The sequence below is a fragment of the Pagrus major genome, chromosome 13, assembly GCF_040436345.1.
Source record: "Pagrus major chromosome 13, Pma_NU_1.0".
Taxonomy (NCBI): Eukaryota; Metazoa; Chordata; class Actinopteri; order Spariformes; family Sparidae; genus Pagrus; species Pagrus major.
Genome location: NC_133227.1, coordinates 1,520,763 through 1,547,720, shown reverse-complemented (window position 1 = coordinate 1,547,720; position 26,958 = coordinate 1,520,763). Strand labels below are relative to the sequence as shown.

Sequence of the window (26,958 nt, the reverse complement as noted above, 5' to 3'; positions counted from 1 at the left end):
TGTTTACATCGGTGCACTGGTACTAGCCTGAGGACCGAGAACTGAGTGCTTCTCCCACCACTGAGAGTTCAAATGCTGTAGTTTGGTTTACATTATATATTTTTTTTAAAAATCCTGTTTTGTCTGTTTTATATTCTTGTTCAGGTGTTTGTTCACTTTTCCAGGCAACCGTACAGCAGTTTTGTAATACCTTATTTGAATGATAAATCAGTATAAGGTAACATGAACAGAATTAACACAACAAGGCGTCTTTCGGCATCATAAATCAGCAACATTTATTTCCACTTTTTATACATTAAACGTGCATATCAATAAAACTAAAATTGATCATATAAATACCTCTACTGTAATACTGTTACAATAAATATGGCTCTACAGATTCTAGATTAAATAAAAACAAACTTCATATCAACTGCTGTGCGACACAAGGAGACACTCAGGAAATACTGTACATGTCTTCTCTTTTAGCACATCCAAAATGATGGACCTGTTCGCCGGTGATTGTGCTATGATTGGGACCTAATAACCCTTCCTACAGTCAGTCGTCCGTAAAGTGGCCCTTGGCTCTCTGCTGTGCTTTTTCTAAAAGTGATGTTGTTGAAAAAATGTCAGAGTGTCAGCATGACAGATTAGAAAACTGGTGTTATTGTATCCGCGCTCAGACTGCACTTTTTTTTTGTCATGAACACCTGTGACACTTGTGGAGTCGATGACAAGAAAGTGCCGTGCCTTTCGCCAATTTGTGCTGAAGGGCAGAGTATCACACGCGCACACACACTCACCACACACACACACACACACACACACACACACACACACACACACACACACAAATCATAAATGTGCTCAAAGAGTTAATACATCATAGTACAATTTAAAATGGGCACTCTGCTCCATTATGTAAAAAAAAAAAAAAAGAAGGCATTTTTAACCCTGGCTATGTCGAACATGATACTGACTGAGAAAGCGTCGTGGGAAAGGGGACCAGGCAGTGAAAAGATTATGTTACAGCTGTGATTCACATGTACAGGAACACGTCAACACATCAACAGCCATGTCAAAATATTACATACAGTACTTTAAAAAAGATTACCAAGAAACTCTTAATCTGATTACGTGCAAAAATTAAACACACCTACTCTTTCACAAAACTCCCACGCACGATGTTCATCTTTTACATGATACACAATGAATAATTAATGTATAGATTGAGTAATAAATATCAACACACGTATATGTTTTGTACGTCACTTCAGCCTTTCCATTCAATGTAAATGCCAAGTATAATGTCGTCCCATGCACCATCTTTAATCTTGTGCTTCCTTAACACTGAATAACTCAAATAATTGTCCACACAGAGAGAGGACATGATGCCAGAAGTTTTACGTGTCAAGTGACAGAAGTATGGATGCTGATAGCAATGATTAGATAAATGTCCCGTGGAACATAATGTCAAAAAAAAAAGGAAGAAAAGTTGAGAAGAGGTTCAATTTCAGTGGCTAAAGCTATACTTCACAGCATAGTGGGGTGGTAGCAAAGTTCCAAAGTCTGAAGATTTAAAGTCAATCAGATATTGTGCGGTATCAATAATAACTAATGATACAAATAGTTATAAACCTTTGTGAAAATAGACAAAAACAGAGAGAAAACACATTCGGTAGACTGTAAAAACAAGGAGAGGAGCCGTGTCTGTGTGTTTCCCTCAGTCTCAGAAGCTAGGCATCTGGCAGTACGCCTCCAGCGAGGACAACAGGATGTAGACGAACCAGAGGCAGAGGAACATAAAGAAGGTGATGAGCTTGGGTGTCCGTGGGCCCCCGAGCTCTCCGCCTGACACGCTGGGACGCCGGCGGTAGAGCAGCACCAACACGCACACCAGCGCCATGATGGTGAAGACGGTGACGGAGAAGGCCAGGGAGCCTGGGTCCACCTTGAACACCTGGCCTTTGGTGTGCCAGTAAACGGACGCGATGGTCCACGCCACGCCGATGCCCAGGAAGACATTCACTGCATTGCTGCCCGTCACGTTGCCGATGGAGGCGTCGGCATATTGATCCTGGATGGCAGCCACTTTACTCGCAAATGTGTCTGTGAAAGAAAGAGAGAAATGAATGAAGCGTAAAGTAAGAAATAGTAAACAACACAGCTACCAGGGTCTATAGAACAAATATGAATATGAAGGTATTTAATTACATACAACATGAAATCAAACATCTTTCAAATGTCACTCTGGAGCACAAAGAGAATCAGACAAGTTACAATAACCAAAGAGAAATGGAGCGTAATAAAAAGTTTTTGGTTGTAAAATATCCTGGTATAAATTTACAACAAGGCACCCTTTAGGTCCAGGTTTGTAAGTATTAAAAATGACTTTATTTTAAAAATGTTACTTAGTTTTATGATTCTTTGTGTTTATGCCTTCATTAAATAGCTATGCTGTAGTATAAAATCATGTGCAACAAAGGTTCCTGGCCTGATCCAAAGTAAATTATTCACTTTATATATCAGTTAGAGACCATCTATAAGAACATGTTTTAGATTTCCAGGTTGTGAAATTTTCCTTTGGCTGGTGTCTTTTCTATTTGGTAGTAATTCCTTTAATGTTGGCAACTTGGTTAGGTCCAGAGTACAGAATTGAAAAGTGGGATCTGTTGGGAACATAACAATCAGAATAATGGTTAATAACGAATCAAGATTATGTTTTCATGAGTTCATATTGAACTGAAACTAACAATCGTTGCTTTTGTTACCTTAGAATGAGCCCTTTATATCTACAGAGGGTTGCACGGCCATGTTTCTACAGTAGCCCAGAATGGACAAACGAAACACTGGCTTTAGAGAGGGCCTTTTCATGTTATTAGCGACCACCATGGTGAGGCGTGGGGGTATTCAGTTGGTTGCAGTCTGCAACTTAGCTGTCAAATCCTATTCATGTTAGCTGTAAGAAAGCAACAGCAGCTGGTGCCTGCTGTTCTGTTCTGTGTTCACGTCAGCCTCTGACTAAAGTGAGCACTTACCAGAGACTAACAAATGACGCTAGGTGAAATTAGCATTTCTTTCCATGTGAACAAAGCTAGCACGCTAGCTTGTTGGCTTCCAGCTAGGTGGACGTGTTTCAGTAACCAGGCTTCATTCGGCTCACCTCAGCTCCACCCACGCTTCATCTCTTGGCCCACTTTTGGATTAGCTGGAGTCAGGCGCCGCCAAGATGGCACCGGCTGGAGCCACCCACATTGAGATTTACATACGGCTCTCCAGAAACATATGGGTGACATCACCCTGGCTCCCTCTGCTATTTTTTAACAGTCAATGTGTCTGACATAAAGAGAAATACGCTTATTTGCTTTCTGGTGTAGAGTTAGACAAACATTTTAATGAAACTCTGGTGATGTTTTAGACTAAAATATGTGCTTTGTTGCTTGCTAAGCTAAGGCAGCTGAAGAGGGTTGTTTGGTTTGTTGTTCGGTGGGTCGAGCAGCATGCTGTCAATCATGGTAACACGTTAGCTGGCTGCTGTTAGCTTGTGTGCCGTTAGCTGATAGAGCTTGACTCTGACCAGTGCCAGGTAAGGAGCCGAGACTGTGTCCCCAATCAAGAAATAGTCTGAGATGTAACCTTCTGTAAAACGGCTAAATTGTAATTTTTGCACTTTCAGGTCATACTGGCTGATTGTTGGCTTCATATTTACTGCACAGACATGAGTGTAATCAATCTTCTTGTGTAAGTGAATAGACATATTTCAGTCCAAAGGTTTTTGGACAAACAATTAATTATTACAAACTAACTTTTTAAGAGGGTGCTTTTGCTGTGCTTTATTGAATAAATGTAATAACTTCACGTAGTTATCAGAAGCCCAGTTGTATCAACCAATGTAATGGTAGCGCTGCAGTCACAGTTAAAAGATTTAGAGATAATAATAAAAGCATAAAAGCTTACAGCTAGAGCTCCTCCCCTGATACCCTTCATTGTTTTTTGTTTAGTTCCTTTGTTCCTTCTTTACCTCTTTATTCCATCCCTTTCTTCCTCTCCCTTTTCTTTTGTCTCATTTGTCATCTCACTTTCTTCTTTCCTGTCATGTTTCCCTTCTTCCAACCTCGTATACTCTCTGTGCTCGAGGCTTTTTGTGGTGACAGTGCGTGATCAACCTTAACTCAGCTGCCTCGCATCGGCACTTTAATGATTACTTGAAGTTAGCAGTTCGCCCGCGTGTATGTGTGTACGGGATATGTGTCAGTCTGTTTGGGTACAAAGTAGCAGTGAAAACCTGGTATGAAATTTAATTGATTTGGGAATTTTCCCGACAAGACAGTTGAATGGATCTGATAGTGAAGCACAGACACAGCACTTTGGAAAGAGCGCCGAGTGAATATGCCGACGCATGTTCAACATGGCTGACGTCCATGTCTTTGAGCAACGCATTAAACGAAGGAACAACATTTTTCTATCAACATATTCTGCAAAGCAAGTCCTAACACTTTCTAAAGCACACATTAGTAGATGAAACTACATCACAACAAATGTAGAAAAAGCTTCATTTTGCTCTCTGCCCACCAAAATGAACGTATGTCCTCTGATACGGCCCCTACCTGTGGATACTACTGATGATTAACCTCTAACTTATTCATGTGAGGCAATTTCCAGCACAACAAATCCGCACACTTAAAGGAGAGTGTGAATGGGGCTTACTGGGCTATAAACTGTGAAGAACTAATTTTCATATTCTCATTTGTGTATCTCTGTGGCATTGTTCAGCCCATAGTCAAGTGGGAATACAATTAGGCAACACAGAGAAACAAACAATTGAGACAGTGCTCTCTTTAGTTTACAGCGTGTTAATGCTCAGGGCAGAAGCTCTGGGGAGATTCACTGACAGCACAGGTTGAGGCAGAGGTTACACAAGTCTCCCCAAGCAGCTGCTTCTACCGCACAAGCAAACCCCAGAGGAAACTTAGGGCTTGTCCGCTGTTAAGAGCCGACAGACACCACGGACGCCCACCTGGAACAGAGGTGCCGAGGGCCACGAACACCACAGCGGTGACGGAGTCTTTGAGACCGATGGTGCAGCCGAAGTGAGAGGCCAGGTCTCCGGTCACAGCTGTCAGCACGCCAATGAGGGAGATGGACACGAAGAAGCAGGCCCAGCCGTTCCAGTATTCAGTGGGTGGGACAAAAGCGAAGAGGACTTTCCAGAAAACTGTCAGGAAGTGCATGATGTAATCAAAGCAGGATGGCAGGCGTTCTTCTCCGCTCTCTTCCTCGTCGTCGTCACCTGGAACAGACAGAATAGATGAATGAAGGCCTGCAAACATGCACATCTTTGCTGCTCCTGCCTCCTCTACTGACTCTCTTAGACCATATCCTGAAGAAAGAAAGAAAGCCGGATGAGACCCTTGTTTCGGAGAATTAGATGCTTAGTATCATCTCAGTTCAGAAATGCTTGTTTGAATGACACATAATCATGAAAAAGGTGCACAAACAAAACATACTTTTTAACCAACTTAGATAACATCTCAGACAGCAGAATCCAGCCAAGACGACCGCATTTACGCCACTTGACGAGTGTGTGGGAGCTAACCTTTTCAAATCATTACATTAAATCTGTAAATATAGCTATGACTCACTATATGAGACATACATACAGGCCGGAAGCATACTTTCTATTTATATATAGGACGCTCTCTGCATGAAAATCTGAGTGAAGTCAACCACAGAGAGAGAAAATGAGAGAAATGAGCGTATTAGCAAAACGACACATCTCTGGTGTCTAAGGCAGCTTTTAGCCAACATGCTTTGTGCTCTAGTGCACATCTAAAAGGTTCACAAAGCTAAGTGAATGGCTTTTGAAAGGGCAAAATAAAAAGGGTTCACCATACCTCGTACATCTACCTAAATTCTTCAGAGCCCATTAATTGACCAGGCAGAGCTGGCTTGTTTCGTTTTTCTGGTGAGCCACATGAGGAATTCACCACATCATGCACTTTTTATGAAACTGGATTAAAAGGCTGCAGCAAAACGAGTGCAGAATTGCCAAAATATTTCATAACAGGCTGTGTTTGTGCAAGCTCTTTCATTCATTATTGGTTAAATTAGGCTTTTTAAAAATTCAGTCAATGTCAAACGAAGGCATTTGGGATTTTATTAAAAAGTATCTAAAAAAAACAAAGAAAACAGCTCGACAGCTGAGCTGGTGAGACACAGCTGGTGGGCCAGATCTGGCTGCAGGCTCAATCTTCCACAGGTCCGGTCACAGAGGGATGAACTGATGAGACATTTCAGGATGCCACGACTCACCTGCACTGACAGTGACGGCGCTAACAAACTGCTCTCTCCAGCTGCTGCTCCCCACCACCAGAGCCAGGTTCGTCTTCTTGATCAGCTTGTCCACCGTGCTCTGCAGGGACACAGATAGCAAAAGCAAACTAACGAGCTGGTGTCACACTTTCATATGAGCATAGGGGCAATGATTTTACCTATTTTACCTTTAAATAACAGCTACAAAATCATTTTAATGCTACACTCACTTGTGCCATGTAACTTGGGCGCAATTTCCTGCAAGATGTTATGGCACTAAGTCACACATCGCCCAACTTAGTCTTTGAAATCAGATCATATTTTATGGAGAAAATGTTTTCTGGTTTTCTCTTGGATGTCCTTCAGCTGCTCTACCTCAACTCTCTGCAATTTACAGGCTTTCCCAATGGACAGATGCTCTACTTGCTGCTCCAACCACTAACTGATGACAACTGTGGGTGCTGTTAGCTTGTTAGCTCAGTTAGCCATGCAGCTATCTGACTGCCCGGACCAGATGTTGATGGTGGAAGCTAAGAAGCGAAAAAGTGGCCGAGCAAAAGGGAAGAGACAAGGGTAAATCTCAGTCTGGCTTTTAGTTGTTGGCAAGATCTTCGTAAAATAAAAGGCTGCAAGAGAGATGCCAAACTGGCCTTCATGCTGTTGTACAAGTACGCAATCCAGACAGGTAGGGCCACCAAACCGCACAAAGAATATATTCTTACATAATGATACTTTAAGGTACAATTAAATGTGTTCCTCCTCCCACCATGGTGCACAATGAGTCACCAAAACAGATGCAGGGGAGCACAAAACCCCAATATCCCTCAGGATAAAAAGACACAGAGCCAGCATAAAGCTGCCTTACACCAGTGCAGAAAGTAGAGCTGCAAGTATCAGCACATGAAACTGGATCCCTGAGTATCAGTGCAATATCATATTACAGCTTAGAATTGGTCTTAAAGGGGCACACGACCAACATTTCAGTTTGAAAGAAGATTACCACACAAAATTGGAAAATGTCTAATGTGGCTCTGACAGGAGTCTTGTTGCAGTGATGTTATCAGGGTTATCTCAGCCTGCATTCGGAGACCAGCAAAAATGGGGGTTAAAGGGGCTGTAGCCTTTAAAATACATGGATATTTAAGAGGCAGGGAGCGTACTGATAGACATCCTTGAGTTGCGTTATGGGTAGCATGGATCCAGCATTTCTTTTGGGCGGGGCGGGGTTTCAAGTCAGGATATCTCGGCCTCTGCTGCATCGATTTTGAGCATTTCTGTTTTGATCTGTCCCTCACAAGGCCTCCAAAACCAAAACCTTTGATTTTACGGACGTGAAATGCAAAATCTAGTATTCCTTCAAAGGCTGCAGTGTGGTTAAATGAGACGATTTTGTCAACTTATTAGACTATTCAAGCTTGATGCTGCTATGAGTGAATGACTCCACTGGCAGAGCCATTCCTGACAAGCACAGCACTAATAATTTATTACCCATTCCTTGTTTACTTAAATATTCATCTCTAACAGTCATACCCAAAATATTGTGATATAACTTATATTGGTCTAAAATAGCAAAGTTCGACAGTGGATGCCCCTATGGGAGATAAAATATAATAAAGAGCTTTACATGCCTCTAAATGATTAAATAGTTAATAGTTCCCTGTGTGTTTTATTACAAAGTGTAGTAGTTACACTTTTAAATCTGAGTCAGATTATATAATAATTTCACTTTTAGTCAAGATTTGGAACTGGTGGCCCAACGCATGTCCTCACTGGAGATAATTAATTGAAAATAATTCACGATGTCATGATGTTTGCTCCCGTACTGCGTGTAATATAGTTTACCTTGAATTCATAAGACTCCTCAATGACCACCTCCAGCTTGGTGTGCTCGCCCAGACAGGGGCAGCCCATCTTTGACACGTCCTCCGGTTCCATCTTTGTCTTGTTGTCATTGGTGTCTCCTGCAACAAAAAAAAAAAATCAAACCTATTAAAGGTCACGAGTGACAGTAGGATTCATTTTCCAAGATTGTCAGATTCATTTCAGGTATTTTTACAAAAACTGGCAACCCATTTTTATAAATTGTACTTTAATTTTTGATCATTTCTAACAGGCTTTTTGTATGTATGCATCCAAAAAGTGCCTTATGACCTAATCGAGTTTGATTATCGTGTCGCTGTGACTTAATTATTTGGAGATCTTCAGGCAGATATAGCCATGCTTGTTATAAAATCAGTGATCAGAATCTGATTACAAAATGCTCAAGGCGCCCTTCATATAAATACTGATATAAATAATAATAATTGCATTTATATAGGCCAAGGATGCTTTACACGTAGGGAGGGAGACAAAAAATAATAGTGGTAATGATAAATAACATTGAAATACCAATTCTGAAATCTATTATGTTTTATTTTCCTTTGTAATGTTGTCAAAGTACTTTTAGAAAATATGATTAATATGCAACTGTGTGAAGAAAGTAGATAAATGCAACAATTATAAATTAGCTCAATTAGGCCCTTTCCCTTTTAGCTCCGATCTTGATTTAATTATTTTATCCCAAGCTATTTTAAAGGGCATCTTAAAACCCGGCCATGAGATACACCGAAGGGACTAAAAGCATCAGATCTAATACCGTAGTGTTGCCCCGGAGTAATTTGTTTCAATGGATGCAAACTGCTTTTGCCCAAGAATTTAAATAAAATATTAAGGAGAGTGTAAGCAATGCAATATGTATTTTGAGCCAGAAAATAATGAGGAAAAATCGCTCTGCTGTGTCCTCAGCTCACCGTGTCTCTGTCCCACCTCCAGCAGGATGGGCTCCTCCAACACGATCAAGAAACACTTGTTCTTCTCGTACTCCTCGTCATCGATGATCTTCACATTCAGCAGCTTCCTGAAAGCAGAAGGGTGAAGGAACACGGAGAGGATGGGGCCAAACAGAGATGGATGAATCAACTCATGTCAGCACTATGTAGGAACCATCAGTAGCCTTTCAATGTGAGTAAACCTGCTGTATGCGTTTGTTACCTAAATTAAATCACAAAATAGATCCCAGGCGACCAGTGAGAGCAGTTTCTGTGCTTTTGTGTGCTTTCGAATAAAAACAGCACAGCCAAGAGGTAGACTGCCTACACAATGAATCAGGGCTGTTAGATAAGGAGATGGAAGCTCGAGATTTTTTAACAAATTTACAAATGTAGTACAGAATAATAATAAAAAAATAATAATTATATATATATTTCCCAGTACCCCACAAGAGGGCGGACTCCTTCTACACCATTAATTCCATTAGAGCACAAGAGATGTAGTGAAGTAGCCCACACCCCTCCCACACACTTCAAGTTATAACTCATGGGAAATTGAATAATATCTTGTCCTCCATGGAAATTAAAGCATCTCCTATATGTGAATGCATGCAGGTTAAAGGGAGACTCTCGAGGCTTATTTAGACATAAAGTCTGTGCCGTCACTAAACACGTGAGGATGCGGTGTCAAACTGTGACCGACATATTTGCCTCAGCCCGCTTCATTCTCCTACACTGTCACAGTGAGTCTTTCTCTGCCTCTCTCTCCATCTCCCTAATGATATGTGGGTGGCTGTCTATTTCTGTCTACACTTATACACTCAGGATTCAACAACATGCAGGCAGAGCTTTTGCTTGCAGAAGAGAAGAAGTTTATTTTAAACATGAATGGCACGTCATCGGCTGTCTAATGTCAGGGAGAGTCATGCCAGTGGGAGCAAAGGGAATCGCAGTATAGCCTAGAGTCCTTTACAATGGAAACAAAATAGTTTATCTTTTAAACTAGATGGTATTTCAAGTGTGATATGTGCGGGAACACGGCAAGTTTCCTTTAAAGCCTTAAAATAAAGTGTGATGGTTCAGTTGCTATGGACCGTATTCACGCAGCAGCCACTTTGATATTACATCACACTTTGGGCAGATACTGAATGTCCTGCTTTAGTGTATCAAGATGGATGTAGCTGCATACAAACATTTACATTTCAGAGACCTCTCACTTGAAATACAAGCCAGAAATGAAATGCTGTCAAAGGGGCAGCAGGGGAGTCGATTCAGATACTGAATCAGGCTGATTAGGTGGCAATTTAAACCTCAACCTCTGAGTCTGATGCTCATTTGCACTCATTCCAGACAAAAGGTGAATGATAATAACACAAAAAGTGAATAAATCAAAACTGACTACAGATTCCAAAGAGGATCGGAAAATGACTGAAGTGAGATTAGTTTTATGAATAACAAGTAACCTGGTTGAATCACTACTAATGAGCAACTGCCTTGGAAATTGAGAAATTTGATAAGTACAAAATAAAATGCTGTGTGAGTCAACAACAAACTCCATCGAGCATTTATTTTAATTTAGAATATTTGGTCAGTAACCCTTGTCCCTCCTCCTCCTACTCATTTACTTGTGAACGCAGGATCCTCCTGTTCGCCGGCAAAGGCGGAACAGGGAAAGCTACCAAATCCGGCGCTCCCAGTGACGGAGGCAAAGAGAGAAAAAGGAAGAAGAAAGGAGTGAAAGTGTGGTGATGTAGAGGGAGGAGGGAGGGTACGCTCTGTGGGCGCCACAACACGGAAGAGCCGGGTAATTTTATTTAACCGGGAAGTCGAGCCGTTTGAGCAGCTCTCATAGGAATGAATGCGGCTCCGCCTCCAACGCTGTGTCCAGATTTTAATATAACGTCTGAGGCTTTAACACAACCTGCTACAAAAAAAAATTTAACAACTGAGGACTGTGGCCAAATTAATGGAAATATTTCGACACACATGAGCAGACAAGAGCGAGCTGTTTGCGTGAGTAACGTTAGCTAAGTGCTAACTAGTAGCCAGAGCTTCTATGTTGATAAGCTCTTGTACCTTAGACCTGCTCCCATAAGTATGTTATCCTTTTATCGTTCATCTATTTTTTGAAAGTTGACCCGTTCATTAGAGCGTCAGACAGGATTTAAGAAGGCATCCTACATCTTTTGTGTTTTTATTACACAAACAGAAATGTGAAAACGAAGAGTTGTGGTGTTATGGGGAGTTCCTGTTCGAACTATTTCTTAAACGCTGTGTAAAAACCACAACTCGGTAGCCTATCTGTCTTGCTATCCTCTACAAATGGTGATAATTTCATGGGTTGCTTGTATTTGTTGTCCAAGAGGCTCCCCTGCATGTGAGTTTAAAATGGCCTTTTTGTAAGGATCAGGTTATCTGGTAAAGTAGCACCACCCGGTTCTGCTCCCTAAGCCCCATATCTCTGGAGGTCAATGTAAACTCTCATTACAAGATTCTATCAAGACAGCAAAGTCCTCGCTTACTGCATATCACATCTCACTGTGTACAGCCATGGCTGCCTGCCCGCCGGCTCTGTTCCTGGGATAGTTTCTGAGAAGCCACAGCAGGTGACACACCATGATATTGTATCTGTCACACACGAATGTGAAGGTGTGGACTATATTATCTGAGCTGTGAAGAGTGATCACTGCTCCACCTGAAACAATCCTAATCTCTGCTGCATGTGTGGAATACACTGAAGAAAAGTCTGGCTGGCTCTTTTAAGTTAAAATAAAAATGGAGAAGGCATTAGTGCTTTTTTTCTCTTGGATTTCTCCTTTCTCACAGTTTCTCACTGCATGATGACTGCAGAGAAAGTCTATGTTTCATTAACTCGGATTAACCTGTTAAATAAAAGCTAAGTACAGGGGAAATCAGGGGGTGTTGGTGAGACTGTCACCTCAAGAAAAAAGGACCAGGCAGCTGTGACCCTTTTTATTTGGAGTTTCCCTCTCCTCCACATTCTGCGTTGGTTTGTTAAGGATGCTCCAGTTTCCTCCCACGGTCAGAAGACAGTCCAGTAAGTCATGAGAAATGGAGACTCCACACTGCCTACAGGTACGAGTGTGAGTGATTTTATGCCTCAATGTTCACCCTGGGAGAGTATCTCTGCTTTCTACACTCCGCATGCTGGGATAGACTCCAGCCCTCCTGAGAACCTGACAAAAACGAAGCCAGCTGGGAGAATGAGTGAATGCATACGTGCTTGACAGTATGTCAGATGTCCTCAACCGAACGGGGAACTGCCTTTCAGATAAAGACCTATAGCTCAAACCTGTGTGTCAGCATGTATTTGCCTTGCTGAAGTGTCCTTGAGCAATATATATTGAATCTACCAGACTGACTGCATGGTAGCTGAATCGAAGAGAAAGCAGCAGCACCGTGCCACCCAGAAATATGTTTCTCATAACAACAGCAGATGAAATATGAATATTATATCGTCTGGATTGTAATGTTTACTTCAGTTATTATTATTTATATAGGACAAAAGGTTTTTGACACTAATAATGATATATGATCTTATCTTCGATAACTACTTTGAGCACTTGCAGATATTGTGTGGCAACTAGCAGCGAAGGGCTGCTTAATGATATTTGAACTAATGAGCACTGGGGGAGACGAGTGAGATGAGAAGAAATGCAATAAATAGCACAACGAGACTGAAGCCACCAGCTACTTCAGACTGTGCGTCACCCCATACCTTCCTGACATGAAAATGTCCATTTCAGTAATTTTCTGAAAGCGATAATCACATTCGATTCCATTTCACGCTGTGATTGGCCAAATGTGCAATGACGAGACAGGAGCCAGGGTTTGAACCTATCTCTGAAGCTCTCACATCTCCAGCCAGGCTAGCGAGCCAGTAAGGGACTACTTACTGGTACTTGGTATTTCACAGCACATTATGTCCTGCGTCAATCAGTGTTGTGTCTCATCACTTGTAACTTCAAAGGATTTTTTTGTTTTTTGTGATCGTTGCAATCCCGTTGCAAGTGCCCCACCTAAACTATAATCTTCTCCTAAACCTAACCAAGTCGTTTTGTTGCCTAAACTCAACCAAACTGCAGCTGAAGACTGAAAATATTTCTTTAAATACGTGAAAACAATAACTTCACTAAGTCTAAAAACAAAAGTCAATAAGAGAAAGATCCATTAATCCAGTATGACATGCTAATACTTAGCCTTTGTCCTTCTTTATACTATATTACCTGTTTGTTATTTTCTTAAATAATCTGATTCTGGTTCTGATTATCAAACCTGCCCAGTTAGGCGAACCCAAGAGATTGGTTACATTTCTGGCAGCTGTGTTTCTTCTCTACAGGCCACTGTTAATGTGTTTCTCTCAACCATGCCATTGTTATTCACGTTTTCTTAGCTTAAGCTCCTCAGTGTAGCTAGCTCGCTAACTCTGTTTCAAGCTTCTGAGGCTGCACACAGCTAGGTGACGGACACGTGGTGTGGAGACGAAGACCCTTTTAAACCCGGCACACGTCAGAGCGACAGTTGTAAAATGTATGTGCCAATCCAATCTCGGAGACTTGAAGTTATTTCACTGGACATATACAAACCTTTGACCTGCTGGTGGCGCTCGAGGGAAAGTCGGAACATCATCTGTCCTTATCTGTACAAAATGGCAATCTATCCAATAGTTGCTGAGTTATTTCAGTCTGGACCAAAGTGGTGGACCAACCAAGTGACAGACGATGCCATCCCTAGAGACACACCACTGGCTAAAAAGCACAGCCTAATAATATCAAGAATTACAATGAGACGTGATGAATTGCTGTGAGCGTTAAATATGAGATTGGTTGTTTCACAACAGGGAGCATATCTGTGCCGCTCAAATGGAGCAGACCTTTTCTTCTACCCTGAAATTTTTTTAACTGTTAACGTAACCCAAGCCTCGCTCTGCTGCTCCGCTTTCATCCATGTTTGTCAGGAAGTTCAGGGTGTTATTGATCCTGACTACATTAAGTGTGAGAAATAAAGAATATCAAGGTATTGATTTCGCTTTTCCGAAGTGATCTCCTCACATCGCTTTTATCTGAGCTTATGTAACTGCCCCCGTTATCCACCTCATCCTCAACTAGTGTGTAGTGCCACACATTTTGAGGCGCTAAACAAAAACAGATACAAGAGGAAGCATCAAAGGGTCTGTGCAGATCTTCCTCTAATCCATGCACACTGAAATGTAAAATGGTTCTCTATGTCAGCCAGTTTATTTTGGCTCTGAGGTTTGTGTCTGTACATCATAATCTATTTACTGCAGTGCAGAACTGAGATGGCAAATTATTATTTAACTGCACGCCTGGAATTTAAACCGTTCTTCCTGGCTCCATGTCAAAAGCTTACAAACTTGCCTTCCTCCTCTTTGGCTCCTCTGCATTCTCAAACATCGACCGGGATAGGCAGATGCACACAGACACAAAGACACACAAAGCAAGAGACACTATGACAAAACACACACACATAGGGCTGCCCGGAGGCCTTCTGCCGAGTGTCAGCTCTTTGTCCTGAGCGCCCAGGGAAACACTCGGGTAAGAAAAGCCAGCTCTGTTTGAAGGATGAACTTTGGCAGCCTGCTGAGCACCACGGAGCAGAGATACACATTTAACACAGAGCATTTGCAAGCTCAGCTGCTCAGAAACACGAATACATGCATAGATACGTACCTACAAAAGCTGAAATGCTGTCAGATGACAACTCAAAGACACACTGATGGGGTTTCAACTCCATCTTTAACGGGACCGACTGAGCCCTCCAAATTAAACAAGCTCATAAAAAATTCAGTCTGACTCGAGCATCTGAGTAGCATAAAGCACGAACAAAATGTCATCTTTTAGAAAGACTTCTTCAGTTGGAGAACTTTGGCTCGGTGGCTCGACACAAACTTTGATAAATAGCTTTGAGAGGCAAACAGAGATGAACGCTGCCATTTTCCACAGTAAAATGTCTTTTTCTCTGACCTTCTGGCAGCAGGTGTCTTAGATTAAAAATTCAGCTGGCTAAAAAGATAAGTAAGCTGCTGTGACTTGACCCAACTGGACCTGGCGACTCAAGATCCACGTCAAATCTCTTTGCTTAAGATCAGAGTGCTCCTGCATTTGACTTTAAAGCAACCTTATGTAACTATTTTGCAGCTTCAAATTCATATTGATGGTAGACTGGTGAGTAAGGGAAAATGGTGCCTTATTCCCACTCTGTACCCAAAACGCCTGTTACCCTGTGTAACTGTGTAACCAGTATAAGTGCTGCGGCTGCTCTGCTGATTTACAGATATTCCTGATGGACACATAGGTTTAATTGTTGCTAAACTAATCGCTAACTGCTGCAAACTGTCATTACTGCTGTTAGCTAGTTAGCACAGTAAGCCATGCGGTGCCAAGTGCCGCAACTCAGCTGCTTGACTTCAGTTACATTTCGGGCGTCACGTAACATTAAATACCCAAAAATATGGAGTTGTCAAGCACAAATCAGCAATAACAATGTAACGTTAGCTAGCCAGCTAGTATGCTTGACATAAAGAAAAAGACCATGATGTTTTAAAACAACAGAGAGTTGTCTGTTTTAGGGCCATGTAGCCCTCACAAGAATCAGGACACCCTAACCCTGGGAATGAACGTGCAAAAGAGATGGGTAGGGCTTAATGGTACGGGCAAGGGGTGTATTAGGATTGGGCCTAAATCTCTAACAGGCTTTTAGTCACTGGAAAGAATTTTTTCACATTCTGTTAATTTTAGTAAATTTTTTAATGTTTTAAACCAAAACTACTACATACTACTACTACTACATATTGCACTGTTAAGTCCTTGTTATTCAAAGGAGCACAGGAGCAGCTGAAGACAGCTTTGGCATTTTCCGCTATGTTTGGGTTTTCTCCGGCTTTCTGCTGGCAAACTGTGTCACTCTGCTGTATCTCCACAGTCCTTTCCTTTCCTCCGGCATGGCGACTGTCTAGGGAAGCATGACTCCAGATAATATAAAGTGTGCAGATGCTTGTGTCCCTCTCAGATTGTTACGGTCAGATGAGCAGAGTCTTGGCTCAGTAGGTGAGGATTTTATCGAATGCCCAGTCTCCGTATGAATGCAGATACAAGCTGCCAGCCTCTCATTTCACATTGTTATACTGTACACCACCGTCTCATTAACTGCAGCTTCTGTAGCTGCCGGCGCTATGCTGAGAACTTTTGGGACTCCTTTAACCCCTCTTCACTCCCTTTAATTACTTTGGATGCTCAAGAAGCTCTTTTCAGTTTCCCTTTGGAGCAACATTTTGTTTGATGTGGGTTTAAAGTGGGTTAGGCACACACAGACATACACAGAAACACTCTTAAAGATACACACAGACGAAGGTGCTAAAAGCAAGCAAACGTGCAGATAAATGTGCTCAACCGAACTGACAAACATGGACAAATATATTCAAATCGCACCTGCATTGCACAAAAAGACAAATAGGGAGATCTGCATTCTCTTTGACACCATGTATTCACCTGCCTTTCCTCCCACTCGGCCGACCTACACAATACGCCTACACACAAGCCCTGAAATCCTCCTCGCACAGACGGATTCATCTGACACATTTTATTCCTTTTGTTTCGTCCTTTGCTTGCTGTAAATCATTTTGTGATGCGCTTGATACGGTTGAGGGCATTTTCTTTTTTAAGCTGAGGAGAAAAAAAACACTGCTGTTGATAATTGCCGGGTCCTTTGCTCATCCGATCATAAAACAACCACTACAAGTGCACTCGTCATCCGACCAAACCTTCCACACAGCGTTCGAGAGAAGGGCTGGAAACACATCACACTTTCACCGCTCTCTCTGTACCCTTCTTCCCTGCTCTTTATTATCTGCCTCTCTGCTGGTGCATCCATGAATCCTTTTGTTGAAAATTATCACACAGGCTTCATCACATGCACCTGTTTCAGTCGCTGCTCAGCCCTCATCCCCTCCTCGCTGCTGTGCAAGTCACCTGTCTTATTTTATTTCCTCCACTCTCCCGCTAACATACACTTCCTTTGTTTTCTGTATTGGAGTTCTCATTGCTCTGCATGACAATGAACTCCCATATAACCTCCGAAGAATCCCCAAATGGCTTCATGTTAATTCATTCACAGAAAGCTGCTTCTTCTTCTTCTCCTTCTCCTTTTACATCAGCCACAATGTTTCATTATCTGCCTCACAATTATATCCTCTAATCCTCCCACGTCAGATCTAAACTTCTCACTGTGAACGTATCTATGACTCATGAAAATAGTCCTTTTATCTTTACCAGAATAGATAACTTACTGTAATCTAGAAGGACTATTTAACATAACAGCGTGTGGGCTTTGATGTTTGATCAAGTGATGAGAAGCAACAACAAGACACAACATCGAAGAAGAAGAAGTGTCACTCACATGGTCTCATCGTTCTGGAACTCTAGCTTGCCGGACACCTCCTCGTAGTCCTCCCCTGCCTTGGCGGTGCTCTCAACAGTGTGGTAGGGCACCGCCACCTTCCCCCTCGCCCCGGACGTCCGGTGAACCTTCACCTGCATGTTGCCGATGCTCTCGCTCACCCTCATGGAGTTGCTCTCAAATGTAAAAATGCCAGCGTGGTCGTCATCGTAGATGGTAACCGTGGCGGTGTGAGCGTTCCCCAGGGCTGCCTTTGGAGGAACATGGGGAGAGAGGCCTACCGTGCTGTTGCTGGAGGTGATGGAGCTTGGCTCCAAGACTGAGACCTCAGCTCGGTGCACAATGCGTGGATTACTTAGGCGAACGTAGAAGTGCTCATCCTCCTCAAAAATGTCATCATCAATGACACCAACGGTGAACTCTTTTGTTGTCTCGCCAGGCTTGAAGACCAAAGTACCCTCAGCAAACTCGTAGTCTGATCCGGCATTGGCAGTCGCATCCTCTGTGCGGTAATCTACCTGTGGGCCACAAGCAAAGAACGAGGCTTTATAAAATATTTAGTGAATGGAGTGAAAAATAAAAGTCTGAATTATTAATATTCTCAACACCTCAAGCTGTTAAAAGATGATTTTGAATTGACCCTGAGCATTTGCCATATTTCTATTATTACTTCTTCTTACCTTCACAGTGCAGCCATTTTCTCCTCCATGTCTGGTCACTGACAGCTTCAGCGACCCACAGTTCTCAAAGCACTGGTAGTGAGAGTGCTCAAACTGCAGGTAGATGGTGTTGGGATCCTCCTCTTGACCACTGGCTTCATGACAGCTCACAACCTTTCTGGCCTGGTCGGCTGCATGCTTCTTCAAGATGTTCCCAGCTCCGATCATCATGCGTGTGGCTTGAATGCGATAGAAAGCTCGACTCTTCTGTTGTTGGACCAGCACTTGGTAGTTGGCCATCTCAATCAGCTGCTCCATGTCCTTCTCCGGGTGCCTCTGTTTTAAATCTTTCAGAGTGCGAGCCATCTCCCGTCTGGCTTCTTCTTCTTGATCTTGCTCTGCACTCATCCCTCCACCTTCCTCCACTCCTTCCAGCATCCCATCCAAAGCCTCTTTGGGATGAGTGTGGGAGTTCACACCCTGGCCGTCCATCTCCAAGTCCATTTTGGTGAACATGGCGTCTCCCTCTGACTCAATGATAATGCCTCGGGTCTTGTCAGCACGGTAACGCTTATGGACGTACTTGTAGAAGAGCAGGCGGCGGTCCGCAATCCAGGCTTGCAGCACACAGAGAGGGAAGAAGAAGAAAGTGAGGACGGCCTCCCAAACATGCACCTCTCCCGGGGAGAACACAGACAGGATGAGATACAGCCAGATGTAGGCGAATATGCTCCAGGCAGCAGTGACAAAAAACACCCGCAGGTGCTTTATCTTGCGGACTTCATTCTCTGGCACCACGTAGACGCAGATCGCGATGATAATAAACATGTTGAACGCAGCGCTGCCTACAATGGTGCTGGGACCCAAAGATCCAGCCTCAAAATTATGGCCAACCACTTCAATGACAGACAGCAGGATCTCTGGTGCAGACGAGCCCAGGGCCATCAGGGTCAGGTTAGATACCGTCTCATTCCAGATGCGCACAGTCGTCGTCGTCGTCTCACCATTGGGCTTCTTGATGGTGATCTCCTTTTCCTGAGAGGTGATGACCTCGATAGAAGACATGAAGCGGTCTGCGATGATGGACATTCCCAGGAACATGTAGATGAGGGCTGCGAAGTAAACAATGGCGCGTGCCACCTTGTCACCCACCGCAGGGTTCTGGGGGTTCCACATGGGCAGCACCACGCCATCAGAGCAGTTATCATCGCTGGAGCAGTTGCCTGGTGTGCCGTCAATATCGTCATGACTGGCGCTGCCCTGGGAGAAATGGGTGACTCCTGGGAGCAGAACCAGCAGGATGGAGATGAACATATATGGTGTGAAAGATGGCGTGAGATTCAAGATGCGCTTGGGCAGAAACATGGCAGCGGGATGATGCTCGGAGTCTTCTGATGCCGGAGTTCAATCCACATCACATGTGGAGGTCTATACAAGCCTCTGAAAGACAGAAGAAAAATACATTTGTGTGGAGGATGAGATCGTCACATTCACTACGTCAGATGTTCATTATTCAGAATCTTGAAATGACCTCCACAAGTGAAGGTTTACATCACAAAAGTCCTCACAGTCATACTCTTTTGTATGCAAATGATGTGGGATCCAACAGTTTGCTTGGTCCGAGTTTGGAAAGCCAGAAATATTGGCACCTACTAATAGTTGAGTCATTGGTATTGAACTATCCTGTCACACTCCCACACATATAATGTGGTCATTCTGTGTGAAGCGGCAGTAGAAATGTTACCCTCTGCACCTGTAGTATTGAGGGAAAAAGTGACTCAGTCCACCACCATGTACTGTCAGGTTAGATGGGATTCCAGAAATAATCTTCCCTGACAATGAGCATAACAAAAGGAGAACAGTTGTTCTTAGATAGCCCAGACCTACTGATATAAATACTATAAGATTATTCAAAGGAGAAACAATCCTGCTCTCTCGTGGAAGTGCAGCATGCCTCGCAACTCTTTAAGATATTGTTTAATGCTAAAAAATGTAGTAAACACTTTTTCCTCTTACGTAAGCTATTTAAACTACGTCAGGGGACAACTTAAAATAATTTCACAGTGGTTTTCTTGGCAGCAGCATGGCCATCAACAGCTTGAGCGAACAATTTCGAGAGTACAGCATCAAGGCTGTCCAGAGGATTAACATCTGCATTGGTGTGAACAGAGGGAGAAAGAGAGGGGGGGAAAAAATGCCAAGGAGTGTAATCTGGTGCTTCCTAATTAAAATTTTAAGACCCATCTCCATCTCAAAACTGGGTTGCCTACCTGCAGCAGAAGAGATTTGACAATGCTTTATGTACAGCACATGCTCTCATTGACATGCAGCAGAGAAAAGCCGCAATCTTCCCTCTGACCTGCTTAACAGGAGTGCACGTTTTCCCATCAAGGCTACATTTGATGGTGAAGCAGTGCAGCGCAGATAAAGAAATTAAGTTGTCATGTTTTGGTTGCCTTTTTGGTTAGAAATAAATGACAGGTTGAATTTGTGCTACACCACCAGCTTTATGCAACCTGTCTGCTGATCAGATTGAGAAAAACATCAGCGAGGTCAGCCCCATGACACCTGCCGCGAAAATGGTGAAAAATGTTGAAAACTCAAGATGATGTCCTTAAATGTCTTGTTTGCACACAACAGAACACATTCAAGGAGCTGCAATCAGATAATTTAGCCTTTTTTTTCTCTTAAAACAACTACTCAAGCTAATTAATGTGCCCCTGTGTTCGAGAAAATGCTGCAAAAGTGCCCTCTTGGGTGCCCTTTGCTGCGTAGTGGTGCTCCACCGCACACAGCTGGTGCCCTTTTTTTCTTTTCTCATCCCTGCCCCTCAAATATCCTGGGTCCGCCACTGTTTGAAGCTTTTAAAAGCAAGTACAAGAGTGTGTACTTGATGTAATTTAGAGAGGATTAAATATTCCACCACACTGTAACAATATAATATAACATAATATAATATAATATAATGTAATATAATGTAATATTGCCTTCATCTGGCACACAACCCTGCACAAATTTTGAGTGGGTGACGTTTCTATGGTAAAAGCAAGCTCTCCAACTGGTGGGAATACAGGAATAAAACACGTTTTTTGTCAATACTATAGAGACGAGAGCTGACTGCATATTTTCTGTTCTAGTGGTGCCACACATACGCTGTTACATACATTCCTCACTGAAATCAGCAGGTGGCAACAAGCTACCGAACTTAAGGGTACCTGTTTCCCTGAGGAATACAGGATTTTTTTTTTTTTTTGTAGCCAACACAACAAACAAAGGCAAGAACCGTTCACCTTCCTGTGATAATATGCAAATCTTGAGTCTTATCAAAGACATTTAATAGATTCTTAGGACGCAAACCTCCAGCTGGGACTCTACCAGTGCAAAATTACGATTCTCTGCTGATCTTCAACATGAATTTCTTAATTAAAAACCTTGTTGATGAGCCCAACAGGATGCCTCTACCATTTCAGTTTTTCATTTAACCTTTCACAATTCCAAACTTCATCCAAAAATCTTTGAAGAAACCCGACCCAAATAGAATTATGATGATTTAATCCTCAAACGCGTCCCTGTTTGGTAAGCAGAGGTCTCAGGTTGGCAAATAAACACTTGTACATAATGAGTCACACTTTGATGCCAGCACCCGTTTTATGAGAGATGGAGGGTTTTTTTTTTTTTTTTTTTAAATGATGGCAGGCTCAATTTGTAATGAGGCTCCTCATAAATGTCATTTCTGCTGTCTTGGGAATGAAAAGTCATAAAAATAACAAACAGAAGGAAAGTGAGGCAGAGACAACGTGTAAACAGACGCTGACTGATGACATGACTTCTTTGAGACCTTGTGTTTGACAAAAGACACAATTGAAAAGAAGAAATCAAAGAAAAAATGCTTTTAGTGTGCATGCAGCTATGAGCTCCAGAGCCCACCACAATGGAAGAAAACCAAGACATTCAAGCAGGAACATACTTTATCTTTTGGTACATGTTTCCTATTTTTGATATTCCACCAAAGTGCATTACTCACCTGGGTTCAGTTGTCAGTGAGTCAGCTCAGTGTGGAAGTTGTGGCCTCAGGAGATGAACTTATCCTTCATATCGCTCTGTGAAAAGACAGGTTATCTTTTAATAATCGAATTGCAAAGAGAGTTTCATAATCACCATGAAAACTAGCAGAACAGATTCAGCAGTGGAGAGTTTTAAGGAGCTCATTAAAATCCAGATATGTGGGGCAGCGGCAAAAAAGAGTAGAAACACAGATACAACACCACTGTTGCACACAGGAGACAATTGAAAATGTCAACTGAGACAGCTGGATTTTTTGGACAGTACAGATGCAGGGAGAAAAAAAAAAAAAAGCCGATTATCCCATCAGTAGGCTGTGCATGAGGGACGGATAGACTGGTCCATTTGGTGCGCACAGCAGTCCTACAGATACTCACAGAAAGCCCTGGATCTCAGCTGGTCACAGCGTGGCTTCCCTGCACCAGTTCAACAGAAGAAGACACCCCGTGTGTGTGCCATTCACACGGCGGGCTGGTGTAATGGTGATGGCTTGTTGCGCTGCTGTCTTGGAAATGACGCGTAGCTTTCCACGGTGCTCCTCCGCTATTTTCCCTGACAGGTACCCTACCTCAGCAAACTTAACACTGTGGGATTAGTTGCTCTTATTAGATCCCTCTTCTCCCGCCGCGGCGACACCTTCCGCAAGGCTAAGTGGGTTTTTTTTTTCTTTCTCCCTCCCCACAAAACCACAATGCGTTTTCAGCTTTATCCTCTCCAGGCTACGTGCGATTGTTGATGCGTAAAAATAATAAATTAAATTACTGACTCTGTTCCTCTCTCGTCCCGCTCGTATCAGTCAGAAATTCTTCAAAACTGTCAATTTCAAGAGTGTTGCTCTTGTCTGAAAAATAAACTGAGTGAGAAAAACATTCCCCTGTCTTTTTCTGTCTGCGCTGGAAAAACGCAAAGAACCAAAACAGGACCGCACATGAGAGTAGGCGTGAATGAATGGTGAAGGATTGAAGAGGACGCAAAGCACACAGTACACGGATCAGGACAAGATGGATATCAAGCAGAGGGATGGTGGCACACAAGAAAAAGAGGAGTGTGGTGTTATGCAAATGTAAGTCTTGTCTTACTCTGGCGGTGGGCAGCATTGGCACAAGAAACGATGAGCGAAAAGCAGTAACACTGCAGAAACAGGGGAGGAGACGTTCACAAACAGCGCTACACGCACGGCTGGTCCTCCTGACTGCGCATCAGGAGTCCAGGATGAATGACCGCTTCACTCCTAAATGATCATAATTTGCTCATTATCGTCATCAGCCACCTGCACACATAACCTGCTGAAAGCTGGAGGAAGAAAGGTGTTAAGACTCGGAAATCCGAGATGCCTGTAGGTCTGTTGTGGGTTGGATTTTTTTTTTCCTTTATTCTGCTGTAGTCTAGATGCTTATAGACAAGAGATGTGGAGGAGAAAAAACACACACACACTGGGGAAAAAAATCGTCTTTATACGTGAATTCATGATACTCATGAACTGGGAGAACTTAGGTTAATGATTATTTTCATTGGGGAAAACCGAAACAATCCAAACTAGGCTAAAAGTCTATAGAGAGCTGAAGTCACGCCCCTTCCCTTTCCCTCATGGGACCTTATTTCAGGAAAAACTTTGTGTGGTAGTGAATGGACAAATATTTTTTTGTTCCCGCTTGAATTGCTCCATGAACTACCCACAAGATGTTTGCCAATTTAGAAAGATCATTTTTTGACTCGAGAAAGTCGCAGTTTGTCATAAAACTAATGAAAATACGTAATTATAAAGACTACACACCCAACAGTCGGCATCAGTGACGTCGTCTCATTGGGCGGTCACCAAAACCGTAACTTAAACCTTGCAGAGCTGCTCGTGTATATTAGCAGCTCACAGAAACAACACACTAACCTTTCACATAACTGCAGTCGTCAATATAGCCAGATTTATCGGGTTTTCATCTTTTCTGGTAGCTTTTCTGTGCCGAGTTGGCGGCCATATTGGTGTTGGTGATGTGTGTTGAGCGAGAAGATGTAGGTCACTGAGCGGTTTAACACAAAACTAGATGATATTTTACTTTAATTAAGACAAACTGCGACTTTCTTGACTTTAAAGAATATCTTTTTAAAGTGACAGAAATCATATATGCGATTCATGACACAATTCAAGCAGGATTACAAAAAATATTTGTCTCTCTATAGTCACTACCATACATACATACAACATAAGGTCCCATGAGCTCCACCAGAAGGAGCGTGACTTCGGCACTCTATTCATGAGAGAATGCGACAGGAACGAGTCCTAAAAGTTCACATTTTTGCACTTCTGATTCCCCTGTCTCAAAGTCAATGGGTTTTTCTAATGGGTTTTCAGTTTAAGGTGCTCTGTTGAACTTATGTTGTGTTGGAGGCCGGTCGTTAGTTTATGTCAGTGGATTTCTAAGCTAACATCAGCTACTGTCACTTTCTATTAGAGGCACTGAGACGAGGCACTCGAGAACGTGTATAAAGTCACACCCATTTGGACTGTCGCGGTAAATTCAACCCGAGTCCTTCACAAAGAAGTCCACGGTCCAACAGCATTCAACAACTTTAAACAAATCGTCCACATTTCATGCCTGAAATCACGTGGAGATGCATAAAAAATCCTAAAAGTGTCATTAATTTGTGAAGATTATCCTGCTGAACAATGTTTGTAAGTATTATGAAATCGTGTTTGCCACAGAGCTTATTTATGGCAATAATCCAAAATCCGATTTAAAAAATCCCATTGGCTTTTTGTCAAGGGAACCATGGCAATGCTAACTTCCCGGTGAACCTACAAGAATTACATCCTCCCTGCAGTCCTCTATTCTCATCACTCGCCAGCAGATTCCAGGACAGGTGAAAAATGGAGGGACATCTTTGCCGTCCCAGTCTAAACCACTGGTGTGGTCAAACAAGATAAGGAGTTTGGCCTTAGGGTGTAGTCACAGTAAAAGCCACCAATTTTAAACATAAAGGTCAGTCTACTTCTAAGAAATACTTCTCAGCCAGTGAAAATGACTGTAAAATATCTTCTGTAGCTCTGAAAGGGCTTGGTGAAGTCTGAGAAAATAATCCTAATGATGTCATAGTGGTTTCGGTTGTCTTGAGTGTCTTGTGGGTCGTCATATTTTTACAGCCCATCTTCATTGGAAAAAACAACGGAGAAGGCAGGTTATTACGACCCATATCGAAGTTTCTTCGTCTTCTTCTTCTTTTCTCGAGGCAACAGCATTTAGTGGCCGTCGTTATTACAGCTGTAACGGAAGTCAGGCGAAGTAGCATGAATAGCAACAAAGTCTGCATAGGAAGGAGGACTTTCACCCAGGACACTGATGTTCTTGTCCAGTGTGAGAACGAAAGCCAGCGGTCCATTATTTTAACTTACTAACACAGTGAAGTTACCTCGTCCACATGACGTGACTGAAATTATATATGTGATGTGGGCACATTCTTAACTGAAGCTACATAAGTAACGCGGTTATTTAAAGCCAAACCACCATGTTTTCCTAAGCCTAACCAAGTAGTTTTACTAGCTGAGCCCAGCTGAAGTCCGAGCGCACGAGTAAGGTCCGGTTCTCCTGTCGCTGGTACAATGTAACGGTCATGTTGTTCTGGGAACGGTGATATATGTTGTCTTTGGAGTCACTGGCAATCGAACTATTCAGTGTTTAGATATATGTGTTGACTTTCTAACAGAAACATCTGTCTCACGTGTGTCCCCAAGCTTATGCAAGTGCAGCAGCGACAGGCCGGATTACCATTTTAATCTATAAAAATAGAAGTATCTATCATACGTGGACGTGGCTAAACCTTCATTAATCCAGGCCGTCCGTAGGCTAAAAAAGCTTTAAGCTGAATCCTGATGTTACAATGCTGACATGCCTACAGGTAGTGTGTCAACAGGCATGTTTACAAACATGTTGACCTTTATCGTATGACATTTAGCGTATTACAATTAGTATCGTCACATTCTCTGTTGTACATCAGCATGCACTAATCATTGACTCCTGAAGTGTTGAACAACTGACTGACAGTACAACATCGCCGTCCCTAGAGCCACACCGGTAGCAAAGCTAAAAATATAGCTTTCATTTGGATAAAATTCATTTAGTTTTTATTGGTGGATGATTGCCTGTAATAAGGAGTGGAAGCTGTAGATTACCCACCTGAAGGGATGATTATCGCAAACCTTAGAGAGAAATAAAAGAGATTAGACTGCGATCTGGAGCAGAGAAAGCACTGGGGGAGGGGACACACCCCCAACATCATGCGGAGGTGCAGCACATTGGAAACTCAGTTTAATGAGAGGAAGAGTTGTAGCGCTATTACCTGTGAAGATACTTCACATGAAATAGTCATTTACAGCTCTGTGTTCATACCATCATTATACAACACACAATACAGTCACTCATAAGTAGCCTTCCCACTTCACTTTCTGCGCATCTTTCCTGCAACGCTGACACACACTGTTCAAAGAACCCCTGAACATAACTCACCCTCGCTAACGTCAAGTGACTGACCCTCTTATTTGAGTTTCAGTTGTGTGAGTTGCAGCCAAACGCTTAAATTATTTTGAATAAACATAAAGAGGTGCACTCAAACATCAGATTAAATATGAGTATGAAAATAAATACATAAATGTGATCTTTCAAGTGAAAAACACTTACCGACTATTAGCACCGCTTATCCTTCCTTTTAATCTT

At 42.6% G+C, this 26,958-nt stretch overlaps 1 protein-coding gene across 6 annotated transcripts; it reads right to left on the bottom strand.

Moving 5' to 3' along the window:
• Positions 1–1,708: 1,708 nt before the first annotated feature.
• LOC141007221 (sodium/calcium exchanger 1-like) lies at positions 1,709–19,510 on the bottom strand. 6 transcript variants are annotated; one of them, XM_073479572.1, is made up of 8 exons: positions 18,610–19,390; positions 18,215–18,576; positions 17,535–18,052; positions 9,081–9,187; positions 8,134–8,252; positions 6,292–6,391; positions 4,997–5,269; positions 1,709–2,088 (listed from the first exon to the last, which is right to left on the bottom strand). In XM_073479572.1, the coding sequence occupies exons 1-8, from the start codon at positions 19,367–19,369 to the stop codon at positions 1,709–1,711; spliced, it is 2,619 nt and encodes an 872-aa protein (XP_073335673.1). In that variant the 5' UTR covers positions 19,370–19,390. The 6 variants fall into 6 exon arrangements, with proteins under 6 accessions (XP_073335673.1, XP_073335674.1, XP_073335672.1 ...); XM_073479573.1 differs by having other exon boundaries at positions 8,134–8,249; XM_073479571.1 differs by adding an exon at positions 8,786–8,816 and having other exon boundaries at positions 8,134–8,249; positions 9,097–9,187; positions 18,215–19,387.
• Between the last annotated feature and the right edge of the window lie 7,448 nt (positions 19,511–26,958).

Excerpts from the sequence above, each read along its gene's own strand:
- LOC141007221 (XM_073479568.1), bottom strand. The coding sequence starts at position 19,507 with ATGTTCATCTCCATCCTGCTGGTTCTGCTCCCAGGAGTCACCCATTTC. Across the intron at positions 8,253-9,080 it reads GGAGGTGGGACAGAGACACG|GAGACACCAATGACAACAAG; the intron begins GTGAGCTGAGGA and ends TTTTTGTTGCAG. Across the intron at positions 2,089-4,996 it reads CCTCGGCACCTCTGTTCCAG|ACACATTTGCGAGTAAAGTG; the intron begins GTGGGCGTCCGT and ends TTTCTTTCACAG.